The sequence below is a fragment of the Ctenopharyngodon idella genome, chromosome 7 (genome assembly GCF_019924925.1).
Source record: "Ctenopharyngodon idella isolate HZGC_01 chromosome 7, HZGC01, whole genome shotgun sequence".
NCBI classification, from domain to species: domain Eukaryota; kingdom Metazoa; phylum Chordata; class Actinopteri; order Cypriniformes; family Xenocyprididae; genus Ctenopharyngodon; species Ctenopharyngodon idella.
In genome coordinates, this window is record NC_067226.1 from 45,459,198 (window position 1) to 45,473,592 (window position 14,395).

The window sequence follows — 14,395 nt, forward strand, 5'->3', positions numbered from 1 at the left end:
ATAAATAAATAAAGTCTTAATCAAATTTGCTGTAAATTTGTATTCTGTCTCAGAATGATTCTTCACTCTAAAAAAAGCTGGATTAAAAACAATCCAAGTTGGGTTGAAAATGGACAAACCCAGTGGTTGGGTTAAACATTTGCCCAAGAGCTGGGCAGTTTTATTTAATCCAAAAATTTGTTTAAAAATTACTATATGGCTGGCTTAAAATGAACCCAAAATAGGTTGGAAATTAAAAATCAGCCCCATTATTACTAGAGGCAACAATAATAATCAAAAGGTGTAATGTAATAAATGTTTATTGTTTAATTATTATTCATCAAACTTATTAATAAATGTTCATTTAATAAACATATTAATAAATGTTAATTTCCAACATATTTTGGGTTCATTTTAAGCAAGCAATACAGTCATTTTTAAACAATAGTTGAGTTAAATAAAACTACCCAGCAGGTTAGGCAAACATTTATCCCAACTGCTGGGTTAAAACAACCCAATCGCTAGGTTTGTCCATTTTCAACCCAACTTGGGTTGTTTTTAACCCAGCATTTTTTAGAGTGTTAAATGGAGGGCAGCAGTTAAATAAAGTTGACACAGAGAGTGTGTTTTATATTCTTCCTTATAAATTTTTGGGCTGGTTTCAGGAGTGGTGTAGTGGTTTCACTACCGGATTCTGTGGTAAATACTTGGAGCCATTCCTCAGTCTGAGCAGTGTGAGCTCCTGACCCAGACTCTGTGAGCCCATGCGAAGAGGCACTGTTTTTCACATTGGGAAAGTCAAGTTCTTCTCTTTGTGTGTGTTTGAGCATGTGTGCAGTCTGCTTACAGCTGTGACTTTGTGACTCATGATTACATGAGCAATGTAAACAAATCATACAGTGGCGTTACCGGGACTTCTGTTCCGCTAGACTAGAGTTATAGTCCATTTCGCCATCCTTAAATGATTTTATTTTCGCGCAGGCCTGAATGCTTGTGAGTCCAGGCTTCTCTCCTGGTGGTCTGCTTCAGTCGATCGAGCAGCTTTCTCTAAGTGGTGTGATGTCTAATTGAGCAAACTGCTCAAGCACACTGTGTGCTACAAGTGTGTCTGAGTTGAAGTTATTGGTCCTGCCGCGAGGTGGTCTCTGTTCCACTGGGCTTTGTGTAAAGTGACTGTTGGTTCAACACATACCGTGGCTTTCACCAGGAAGTCTCATCTGGCAGGTCATGCCGCCAGTTCCTATCCTGCAGACTTTTCCATGATTTAAAAGAGGCTGAACCAACCTGAAGTGGAAGTGTGATGGGATTTTGCAGCTGACATTGGCCTTGTAAACTCAAAAGATTTTTCATTGCTCAGAAGATGTTCTTTCATCACCCTGGAAATTTAATGTTCTCAGTTATAATTCATTTTACTATTACATTTGACTCTAAAATTTGTATGACGATTATTGCTCTCACTTTGATTTCATTCGGGAGGAAAACAAAGTATTAAAAAGAGCTGTCATTTGTTTATACTCAAAATCGTAAAAAGTCTCTGGAGCAAAGCAAAATTTTAGACTACAAATGTCTAATTTAACAAGAATCCAACCACAGGTGAGTCTAATTATTCATTACACAGGTGTCCAGCAGACAGCTGACTATAAAAGTGTGTTAAAACCCCTTCCCATTTCATGCTGTCAGCAATGGCACCACATGGAAGAGAAATGTCACAAGACCTGAGAAAGAAAATCATTTCTTTACACCAGAAAGGTGAAGGCTACAAGAAGATCAGCAAAGCTTTACATATCAGTCAGAATACTGTAGCAAAGTGGTACAAAAATTTAAAAAAGATGGAACTGCAACCATCTCACAGAGACGTCCAGGTCGTCCATGGAAGTTAACACATCGACAGGAGCATCTTCTGATGAGAAGACTGATTGGCATGCAAGTTCACTGCAAGTAGAAAGCCAAACTGGGGTGACTATTTCCCGTGACACAATACGGCGTACACTGCAGAGGAATGGCATGCATAGGTGCCGTCCACGAAAGAAGCCTTTCCTAAAGCCCAGGCACAAAAAAGCCCGCCTAGAGTTTGCCAGGGCCCATACTGACAAAGATGAAGACTACTGGGACTCTATACTCGGGAGTGATGAGACCAAGATAAATGTTTTTGGAGCTGATGGCTTCAAAACTGTATGGTGTCTCAAAGGTGAGGAATACAAAGAAAAATGCATGGTGCCTACAGTGAGACATGGTGGTGGCAGTGTCCTTATGTGGGGCTGCATGAGTGCTGCTGGTGTCAGGGAGCTGCATTTCATTGATGGCATCATGAATTCACAGATGTACTGCTCTATACTGAAAGAGAAGATGCTACCATCACTCTGTGCCCTTGGTCGTCGTGCACTTTTCCAACATGTCAATGATCCTAAACACACATCTAAGGCCACTGTTGGATTTCTGAAGAAGAACGGGGTGAAAGTGATTCATTGGCTCCTGATCTGAACCCGATCGAACACCTATGGGGAATTCTGAAGAGACAACTTGAGCATCACTCTCCATCCAGCATCCAGTCTCTAAACGAGGTCATTCTTGAAGAATGGAAAAAGATAGATGTTGCAAAATGTCGCCAACTTGTTCATTCCATGCCTAGAAGACTTGGTGCTGTCATTAAAAATCATGGAGGCCATACAAAGTACTAGATGTAGTAGTTTTTGTTGTGGGGTGTACTCATTTTTGCATCACCCTAATTTGAGTAAAACTGAAAATTTTGTTCTTTAAGTTATATTATTAACCTTACTTTCATGTTATAAGTTAAACAGATGTTATATAAAACTTAGTCTTGTCAACATTTTGGAAATTGTTTTTGTGTTCATTGAGATATTGTTTAAAATGTTACTTTTCAAAGGGGGTGTACTTATCTGCACTGTAAAAAAAAAAAAAAAAACATTTAAAAAACCCTCTGATGGACAGGAGACTGCTCCATGCTGACTCAACAGGAAACCTCACCTCTGGACTACTGTTCTGCTTGGTTTCAGGGTGGGAATGAGCAGAAACAAAAGAGTTATCATTGTGTTCATATCTGCTCTGACTGACGGAGCATTTCATTAGTCTTTGGGGATGGTAAATCTTCTTCCTGAAGTGCTTGCGTGGCTCTGTGTCTGTTCTGAATAGGCTGTCTTTGTTCATTCTCTGTGGCATTTAGTTAAGGTAAAGTCAAACAGAGACAGTGCACCTGGCCTGTCAGTCTGTGCTGGTGGTAACTGGTCCATCCAGTATAACAGATGAAAGCATCAATATACAGTAGGACTTTGTGTGTATTTTTGAGTAACAGAGTTGAAAGTATCAATAGAAACTGTGTATTTTAACGTGACAAGATCAAAATCAAAAGCAGCAGTGCAGGGATGGACCTGTTCAGACAGTGCAGCGGCCACCTGTTTCTGCCAGCCTCATACTTGAAGCACTGATGAATGACATATTTCCATTCAGGCATTTAATACTTGCTCGCTTTCTCTGTATGCATTCCCCCCAACCCAACACTTTCTCCACCACTGCTACACACTGATACTTTCAACCCTGTTACTCACAAATACACAAACACATTCCTGTCAATACTTGCAATCTTGTCACGTTAAAATACACAGTTTCTATTGATACTTTCATCTCTGTTATTCAAACGTACACACAGTCCTGTTGAAAAATTCAACTCTGTTATTCGCAAATATACAGACACATTCCTACCTGCAATTTGGTTTCTTAAAATACACAGTTTCTTTTGAAAGTTTCAACTCTGTTACTCACAAATACACAAACAGACTCATTAATACTTGCAGTCTTATTGCTTAAAAATACACAATTTCTATTGATACTTTCATCTGTTACAAATACACAAACACACTCATTAATACTTGCACTCTTGTTATTTAAAAATACACAATTTCTATTGATACTTTCAACCCTGTTACTCGCAAATATACAAACACGCTCCTGTTGATACCTGCAATCTTGTTACTTAAAAATACAGTTTCTATTGATTCTTTCATCTGTTACAAATACACAAACACACTCATTAATACTTGCATTCTTGTTACTTAAAAATACACAATTTCTATTGATACTTTCAACTCTGTTACTCAAAAACAGGGTTTTTTTAAACCCTGTTACTCAAAAAAGACACACACAGTCCTGTTGATACTTTCATCCCTATTGTTAAAAATACACAGACACACTGTCCTATTGGTACACTCTGTCCTGTTACTCATAAATATACGTACTATATAAATGAGATGCCTCTTATTGCATTGGTTAAAGCTGATTGTGACTTTTTTGCACTTTTAAAATAAGAATCACTATAAATCGTTTCATCTTTTATGCTGTCCCCAGGGGGATGCCAGATTTAGACTTTTGACAATTTTGTCCAAAGAGTATAGCTAAGTAAACATGCACACCAACTGATTCAGTGGTTTCCAAATATATTTGTAAGTAACAGGGTTAAAACACAAACGCTCGCGCACACACACACACACACACACACACACACACACACACACACCAAGTCTTATTTTTCATTAATGGAAGTTGAAGGCCTTTTAATGACATTTTCTGTGCTTCTAGCAAGCTGGGATCTGTAAATAGCCACCACTGACACAGCACCAGGGACACACAGACATTGAGGTCTACATAAACATGATAAGATCCAGGATCAGGAGGGGCTGAAACCCGAGTGTATAACAATATTGATCACAGCACAGGCTGACAGTCTTTGCTGTACGCACACTGTGACAGAAGGCATTAGCTGTCCTCACTATTGCTTCCTTATTTTGAGGTCAATTAACCATCCAGAAGTCGTGTTTGACTATGTGCGTGGGAAATCAAAGGAGGGGTAGGAAATGAAAGATCAAGAAGAAAAAGGTCACATTGTACCATCTGGACTAAAAATGAGCTAAAGCTTTGCATGAGTGAAAGTCTAAGACGTGGCTCTCTTCTGTGACTCAAGAATAGATTTGTGTGAAGATCATCTCTCCACATAAAAAGTGATCTCTCATCACTAAACCAGAGAGAATGAAGTCATACCCACAGCAGGCATTCTCAGACACGTCCCGGAACCTGACGTCTTGATGCATGAATCATGCCTTTGATATGACAGGACTGTAATTATGATTTAATGCTGAGGAAATCACACACGCGCCTCCAGTTATGGCACTGGTGGTGATGTGGTGTTTGGATAAACATTTGCATTATTGCTTCGTTTTCTTTGAGCTTGTTTGCTAAGATTTTCTCTTTCAAGGATACTTATTCCTAAAAGAGTGGGCAAAAGCTGTTTGCTCACTGTAGAGTAAAATAAGCTCCTTGAATTTAAAAAAGGAAGACAAATACTCACATATTAAAAAGCGCTCTAATAGAGGAAGAGATATCTTTGACATCTTTATTCCCCTCTTATATACATTTGTGGAATTGGAAAGGCCGTGAAAACAAAACCGTCACTCCCATATGTGTATGTGTCCCATACTGTCTGTTTTTAAATGAAAATAGTGACCTTGGAAAAATTCTTGTCCTGCTAATGCTCTCAATTTCTGATTGTAACTTTCAGTGCTTGATAATTGGAGGGGGCCCCTGCGGCTTGCGGACTGCCATCGAGTTAGCTCTCCTCGGAGCCAAAGTGGTGGTGATAGAGAAGAGAGATACATTCTCCAGGAACAACGTCCTGCATCTTTGGCCCTACACCATTCATGACCTCAGGGGCTTAGGAGCCAAGAAATTCTATGGAAAATTCTGTGCTGGAGCGATAGACCACATTAGTAAGTTCTGAACCAACTTCTCATTCTCTGTGCTCATTTAATCAAATCATATGCAACCTATCATAACTTCCTTGTTTAAAGCAGTAGTCACTTTTAGTTCTCCTTTTCATTCTGTGACAGCCCTTCCTTTATCTACACATGCAGTATATGTGACTATTGTTTAAAGTTATCTACAGGGATATTTCACCCAAACATCTACACTGTAAATCCTAAGTTGATGATTTGAGGAACAGCTCAGCAAGGTTATTATAGTTAACTAAAAATGCATTTGTGTTAAAGGGAGACCCAAAAATGAAAACTAATGAATTTACTCACCCTCAAACCATCCTAGGTGTATATGACTATCTTCATTCAGACGAAAAAAAATCAAGCAGATTTCGCCCCCCATTGACTACAATAGTAGGAAAAAATTACTATGAGTAGTCACTGGGGGGCGAGATCTGCTTGGTTACAGACATTCTTCCAAATATCTTTCTTTGTGTACAGCAGAACAAAGAAATTTATACAGGTTTGGAACAACTTGAGGTTGAGTAAATGATGACAGAATTTTCATTTTTGGGTGAACTATCCCTTTAAGGCCCGTTCACACCAAAGATGATAACTATAGCGATAAAGATATAGTTCTAAAAATCATTCCAAATATAAAAGAATAGCAGAGCCCTCACCACAACTATAACGATAACAAAATGAGGAATGATATTGTTGGGATCACTTTCAGAATTATTTTTTCCAGCTGTTGAATGATAAAACACAGCCAGTCAGAATTCATTCGAATTTAAGGGATCGCGCATTTAAAATGGTGGAGAACATTACAAAGTTAATCACTGAGGTCCAGAAAAATCCACCACGGTTTGACAAGCCCACTTTTCAAGGATACTTTAAAGAAAATGGATATATGGAAAACAATCTGTCATACCCTTGGAATAAATGCTGAGAAGTATTAACGATGAGATCATTATGCCAGGCTAGCAAACAGAGTAACATAAAATTACCTCAGGTATCCAGCGCTAGTTTCGACAACATTGTCTTGCTTCCATTGAAGTTGCAGTGAAAAAGACTAGGCGTTGTTTTTATTACACTATATTGACTTTGTCAGCTAAATTCACTGTTAGATTAGATCGATTACACTAGCTATTCACTCAAAACATAGCAGGCTGAGGAGATCTGCTGATTAAAGCCATGTAAATGCAACAAGAACAGCAAAAACATGTTCAATGACGTTGTAAACTGCAGTTCGTTCGTTGATGTGGACGCAAATATAGTTATCTTTATAGTTATCATTATTGGTGTGAACGGGCCTTTACTCAACATCACTCAAATGCAAAATATATAGTTTTTTTTTTTTTTTCCTGAAATACAAAAGAAAAGAAGAATCTCCAGGCTGTTCTTTCTACACAGTGAAAGTGGATGATGACCAGTGGTTGTCAAGTCTTACCATTCTTTTTCTTCCTCACACAAAGCTATCGAATGTCTTTTCAGGATGTGGAGTCATATGAACTACTTTTATGTTGCTTTTCGTCCTTTTAGGACTTTGACAGCCCCAGTCCTAATCCATTTTCACTGTATGGAAAAGAGGTGATGATAGAATTTCCACTTTTGGATGAGCTTTCCAAATGATGGATCTCTAAGTGAAAATACAATCCTGCCACTCCGATGACGATATTTCTGTTCTCACATCTGTTAGTTTTACTGGTTGATGTTTTTATAAGTGATGCAGTGTTTGCGTGACTGTGAGGCTAATGGTTCTTGCTCTGGCTGGGTTTGGCAGGCATCCGGCAGCTCCAGCTCATGCTCCTGAAGATCGCTCTGCTTCTTGGTGTGGAGTTTCACGTTAATGTGGAGTTCGTAAAGCTGGTGGAGCCTCCAGAGGACCAGGAGAATGAGGGTGAGACTGATGGCCCCAGATCCAGACCAAACATTCTCACAACTAGCTGTCGGTCGCACAGAGCCAGTCGAAAGTTTGGACACACCCTACTCGTTGTTTATTACTGCTGTTTCACACATTCTAGAAAAGTCACCAAAACTATAAAATAACACAAATGGCAATGTGGGAATTATGTAGCCATAAAGAAATGCTTTAACAAAACTATTTTATGTTTTAGCTTCTTCAATGTAGCTGCTTTTTGGTTTTAAAACTATAATGCCACAGACCCACAAACATGATGATCCATGATGATCCTCTTTGTAAAATTGACAAAGTGTGTGTGTGCATGTGTAATATTCTCTGGAAATAGAGTATAATAATTAGTGATTAATCTCTTGATTTCTGACCAGTTTTTAAAACTGATTCAAACTTAAAACTACTTCAAATTTAAATCCTTTAAACTTCAAGCTTTAAAAAATGCTTCAAATTTAAAACTCTATCTCCTCTCTCTGTCTAAAATATTTCACACTTCAAGCTTTTACAATAGTGCTTTTCACACTGTGCTTAACCCCGGGTTATTGTCATTCGAAACACCGCTTTTAAACGTTTCACACTTGAAATTTAGAAGCGGGGTTAGCACCGCTTTTTACCGGGGTTATGAAACCCGGCTCTGGGTTAATTATTTCAAGTGTGAAAAGCCCTACTTACTTCAAACGTTCAGGCTAGGCTTTATCAAGCCAACATCAAAGTTTGTTTACAAATTTTACTTATCTAGTTTAGTTTAATTTTAATAACTTCTTTTTCTCTGAACTCTTCTGCGGACCTCCTAGCGTCGCCTTTGTACACCCTGGTGATCAATGGAAACTAGTCTTGGTTCCAGCTCTTCACACTCTACATAATATCTCAGCTTCATGAGCTGCATGATGGGATGCTTTTTTGCCAATATTGAAATAATTCACATGTATTCTAGATTCTTGTTGGCTGCTATTCCTTCATTATCCCCTCCAACCATTCATTAAAACATTAAGGGCGTTTTCACACCTGGCTCATTTGAAATGTTTGTTTCGAAACCTGGTGCCTTTTCTCCTTCAGTTTGGTTAGTTTAGGCATATATGAACAGTGTTGTGGGTAACGCATTACAAGTAACTCGAGTTACGTAATCAGATTACTTTTTTCAAGTAACTGGTGAAGTAACACATTACTTTTAAATTTACAGCAAAATACCTGAGTTACTTTTTCAAAGAAGTAATGCAAGTTACTTTGTTTTCCCATTTATTGACTGACACCTCTCTTGTCCCCATGTTGAGAGAAATCAGGAGTACAGAGGCGTTTGTGTGCGCTGTGTCAACATGATGGTTATTCTAGACTAGTTCTAGACTAAATGTGAACATACATTTACTCATTTTCTCCTATGTCCTATTTTTCTGAATTCCAGATTGGCAGCACAGCTGAAAGGCTTGCTTGTCCTACTGTACAGGGGTGAATTTGCATTTCCTTCACCCAGAGGCTTATTCATTTCACTTTTAGTGTAAAAGGGCCTTTACATTTTCCAAAAATAGAACTTTTTTGTTGTTATAAAAAAACAAAACAAAAAAAAAACAGCCCAGCCCAGATGAGAAAAAGTAACGCTAAAGTAACGTAACACATTACTTTCCATAAAAAGTAACTAAGTAATGCAATTAGTTACTTTTTAAGGGAGTAACGCAATATTGTAATGCAGTACTTTTAAAGGTAACTTTCCCCAACACTGTATATGAACACGGCATTCACACTCGGATCTGCACCAAAACAATCGCTCCAAGATCACCTGAACGAGGTGGTCTCGGCCCGATTTAAAACAAACTCTGGGGTGGTTCAGTTGAGGTGAGAAAGCAATCCCCAACGAACCAAGCAATATCATAATTCATAATGGGAAATGTGTTCTATAAAAAGCAGCAGTGTCTGATTCTGAGTTTTGGTGGTTGAAAACCAAAGAGCGCATCTTCATCTTGAAATGTTGTGTAATTTCTCTTCTCTGTGCATTGCAACAATGCTGTCCCGACGGCGTTCTGATGAAGAACCCGGAAGCACTGCACTGTTTACTTTGTGAACAGTGCATAAAGTCATTATTTTTGTTTGTTTTTTGCTCACAAAAAGTATTCTTGCCGCTTCATAACATTAAGTTTGAACCACTGTAGTCACATGGACTATTTTAACAATGTCTTTAGTACCTTTCTGGGCCTTGAAAGTGGTAATAACATTGCAGTCTATCGGAGGTCAGAAAGCTCTCGGATTTTATCAAAAACATCTTAATTTGCGTTCCGAAGATGATAGAAGGCCTTACGGGTGTGGAAAGACATGAGGGCGAGTAATTAATGACAGAATTTTCATTTTTGGGTGAACTAACCCTTTAAATATATATAATGACGGCTACATTTGCATACATTAAGTGTGTGCATGTGTCACGACAGCTACAGATAAAGTCACAATAAACCCACGGAGCGAACTTCTCAATCTGTCTCGACGCATATGAAACTCTAGCCAATAAGTTTTCCCTCGCATGTGACTTGCATAAACACTTTTGCCTTGAAATGTTGCCTTGTGAAAGCGAACCAAACCAAGAAGAAAATACAACACTGTAACACATTAAATCCCTGTTTCAGAACAAAGCAAAACAATCTATAGATCTGAAAATGCCCTAAAATTAAAATAATTTCAGGCATTAAAGCATAAGTTTTAAAAGAGTCAAGCATGTCCAAACTTTTCACTGGTATAATAAATGCACTGACTGTTCAGTCTCTGTCTGCTTTCATATTTGTTGAATAAACAAAAAAGCCTGTTTCTACCCTGAATATACCAATCACTTTCACATCCCATCGTTTAATCAGACATCACATGAGCTTCGGTATTGAAATGTTAATGTATTCTTATCTTGGTTCATCTGGGTTCTTTTGATTTTGTTGTCTCTGCATTATTACAGCATTCTCTTCAGAGCTGTTTAAGGTTTTCAGGGCCGCTCTGTCATTACCAGGAAGATGAACGAATGGAGTCCTTCCCGCCTCACTATAATAGCTGCTTCCATGACAACCAAACAACACCTGCAGAGCTGTTAATGCAATTTTAATGCCCATGGAAAAGTGTCCAAATCCACATCACTCTCTCCTCCCTTGTCTAAGTGGTCATTTTTATGACTACATAGCTTGCATAGCGTTCACACGTCGTTACATACTCTCATTTAACAACACCGAGATCAGAGAAATGAAGAAATGATTAGTTGATCATGGTAATTAGAAACAGATCCTTTTTGAGGTAGTGTGTTTCCATATGTGGTTATCTATGGAAGAACAACATTGCGTAAGCTTCTGATTGGACTTCTAGACCATTAGAAATCCATCTCTCTCCCTTCAACAGCAATGACAGCAGGCTGATAAAAACAAAAGAGCTTTCTAAATTAAGCATGAGTGCTCGCTGTGACCCTGTACTGTGGCCTTGACTCATGATCCTGGATATAGCTCAGTTGGATCATGTAAAATATTCGTTTGACAGTCCTGGGTTATTTTGCCTTAAAGTTGTACTCTGAGCATTTGACATTGATGGTTGGCTTTTATTAATAATAGCTGAATGACGTGCTGTGACTATATGTTTTTGGAATGCATAGCGTTCCAGGCAAGATTGCATAATGCTTACATGAATAACATTACCTCGACTTGTCGAAATATGTAGCTGTTAGAAAAATCTGTTTCCGTTTAGCAGATTATTTGTATTTAAAACAACCTACGGTTCACTTACAGCAAGAACAGTCCCTCAGAACTGAACCTGGATGAAGTGTTTTGATATATTTTTATGTTTGTATTTATTGTCCTACTGCTCCACCCAACTCCTGTCCTCCCCTGAGGAAAAAATATTGCTCAGATGTTTCTATTTCACAGCTTGGGAGACTTCCCAGTTCCCAGTTTTGTATCAACTCTCAGATGCTTCTTCTAAAATTCCTTGGGAGAAATAAAAATAGAATCAAATAAATAAATTGTTTGTATGTATGCGGTAAGAGTATAGAGCTATAAAATGAATGTGGGTAGCAGCTCAGATAATTAAGATTTTAATGAGAAATGTTTGAGTACATATTTAAGCTTCAGGCTTTTGCAGACACTGACATCTTTACAATCCTGAGCAAAGTTTGAGACATTGTTGAGATCTCTTCTGAAACTTAAGAGGAAACGTGGAGATTATAGGGTCGTTTTCTCTGTGGAAACATCTGAAAAGCGTGACACATCTATTTTTATTTCTTCTAACAAAGGAATCAATTGTTGGCATGAAGTAAAGGTGCAGTCACATTATTGTTGTTCAGCAAACTTTTTTTGTGGTCAAAATCCACACTCTTCAAAGTGTTAAAAGTGTATAAAAGTGTTCCATATAGGGTTATATTACCTTGTCAGTAAATGAAAAAAATAATAAAAATTAACAAATTAACTCTCTTCTGACCAATGTAATCAATCTCTCAATATCTTTTCCCTCTTTTGGAAAGTCATGGAAACTCAGATTTCACAGAAATCACAGATTTGTTTTGCTATTGGAGCAAATAGAAATACAAAAATTATTTTTGACGTCATCTCCCGTTCACCGCTATAGAAGTTTACCCAACTATGACTTCTGAGAACACAGGAAATGTGAAAAGGGTCCATTGGACCTTTTTTCTAAGAGTGCAGTCATTTCAGTAGGAATCCACGAGTGGAATCAGATTTCACTCATGTTCAAGTTTGTCACATGAATTCGTCGCACTGACCAACATAAAGCTGCTTGGTGAGCTGTGCTTCATGCATCGCTACGCTATTGATGATAGACAACGAACCATTTTGCCTGCAAAATTTCACTGAAATATAGCTAATATGAACCGAACCCAAAGAGTAAAAAGCTTTAAATTAATGTGAATAAAAATCTTTGTATGAGAAATGTTTGAGTTCATATTTAAGATTCAGACTTTTGCCAAATCTGAGCAGTTTGAGATATTGTTGAGATCTCAAGAGACACAAGGAGAATACAAGGGTTGTTTTCTAAGTAGAAACATCTGAAAAGCATGACACATTGCTCTTCATTTAATCTCATTGCACTCTAGGAATTATTAAGGAGATATTAAGGACATCCTCATTTGGGATTTGTAATTTCTATTTCTCAGGCTGAATGAAAGTTTATGTTTCTGCAGGACCGGGCTGGAGGGCAGAGATCCGGCCTGCGGATCACCCTGTGGCTGACTTCGATTTTGATGTGGTGGTGGGAGCTGATGGGAGACGAAACTCTCTAGAAGGTATGAACTCAGATGACTGAGGATGATGGAATTGCTGCTCAGCCATTAAACAACTACTCAGATATGAAATCTGTATGCCGTACTGAATTACATATATTATGGCCACTAAAATAAACAAACTTGCAGCTCTCTCTGTTTGCACAGTAACTAAGAGGCTATAATAATCTTTGCTCTATGATTACAAACTGTTCTAGCAGTAACTAAAATTGCACCTACCTAAAATATGAGAGCATGCGCATTAAAATAGCATGCCATATGGTCTTTCAAATAATGTAATAACACACTCACACAATTTGAGGTATCCTTCACATCTGCAGCACAAACAGTGTAGGATGGATTACATACCGAAGTTTAACTTTTTCTCAAATCTCTAATGCTAAATGTGAGCAAAATTAATGCTAGCCTTAGCCTTAAACAGCACTAATAAAACTTCTTCAGATATTATCCAAAACCTCTCTTTGTTACGCTCCTCCTGTCACCAAAACAACCTCAGCAACTCTTAAAATTTGGCATGTGCTCTTGGCTGAAGTCCCTAGAATGGATTGTTTCATCCAAGAAGGTTATTAAGCCATAAAATCGAGTTGTGCTGTGAAAAGCGATACTGCATGATGTCACCAGCCGCCCACCAGTTACAAATGAGTTCAGCGAATCAGCATGTGCTCTCGAGGAGCTCTCAGGGTTTTTGAACGCTTTTCAGTTGATGATGTGTGTCCATTGGACTCTGTTTTCCAGGTTCGTCATCTTTGCGCTTATCCCTAATCAGATGCTTTTTCCAAAAAAGGCCATTTGTGGGGCCCTCCAAACTATGAGATGTTAGCTCACTGCCCAATTATGAGTAACCTCAGGGAAAAAGAAACCAAGCTTGTTTTGGACATTAAGTGAGCTAGTTCAGGACGTCTAGGGAATGTTAAATTTATCCCAATCTGAGGCAGAGCAGCGGTCAGACGAAAACAGCTACATTTGGAGAGAGTAACGCAGATGATGAAGAAGAGAGTTGATGTCTTAGCAAGTTAACAGTTCTGGCTCTTAATCAAATGTGTGTCTGTAGACTCTCATACATTATTCTGCAGGATGAGAAACTAGAGCCAAGTCGACCCACTCAACAGCTTTGAAAATGAACAGCTTGTGCCATTTTTGTAAAGTTTGCCAGGAAAGGATGAACTTATTTGCCATTAGTGTTTAGTAAAGCCACTTTAAGTTCCTTCTACTTTCATAACTGAGCATCTAAGACACCCATGCTGAAAAATCCAGCATTGCTGGTCACCAGCATAAGGTATGTTTTGCACGCTGGAACGAGCTTGGGATGCTGGTGTGCTTAGTGGACCAGCATATGTTGTCTTTTGAGTGCTTGTATGATCCCAGCAAGACCACAACAAAACTTACGTATGTGTTACATATCACGTTTCTTAGTGTGTGTTCATAGTAGGAGTGTAACGGTACATGTATTCATCCTGAACCGAACAGTACGGACGCCACGGTTCAATGCATGAAGTCATAAGA

At 38.4% G+C, this 14,395-nt stretch overlaps 1 protein-coding gene across 19 annotated transcripts in view; it reads left to right on the plus strand.

Moving 5' to 3' along the window:
- The window catches only part of mical2a (microtubule associated monooxygenase, calponin and LIM domain containing 2a), a 75,916-nt gene that overhangs the window by 23,290 nt on the left and 38,231 nt on the right, over positions 1-14,395 (plus strand). For all 19 annotated transcript variants that reach the window (XR_007930861.1, XM_051899779.1, XM_051899777.1 and 16 more), the window contains exons 3-5: positions 5,546-5,753; positions 7,522-7,638; positions 12,794-12,895. Coding sequence is in view for 18 of the 19 variants with exons in the window: in XM_051899779.1 (XP_051755739.1) it covers positions 5,546-5,753; positions 7,522-7,638; positions 12,794-12,895 (427 nt within the window). In the remaining variant the exon portion in view is untranslated. The remainder of the gene's footprint in view (positions 1-5,545; positions 5,754-7,521; positions 7,639-12,793; positions 12,896-14,395) is intronic.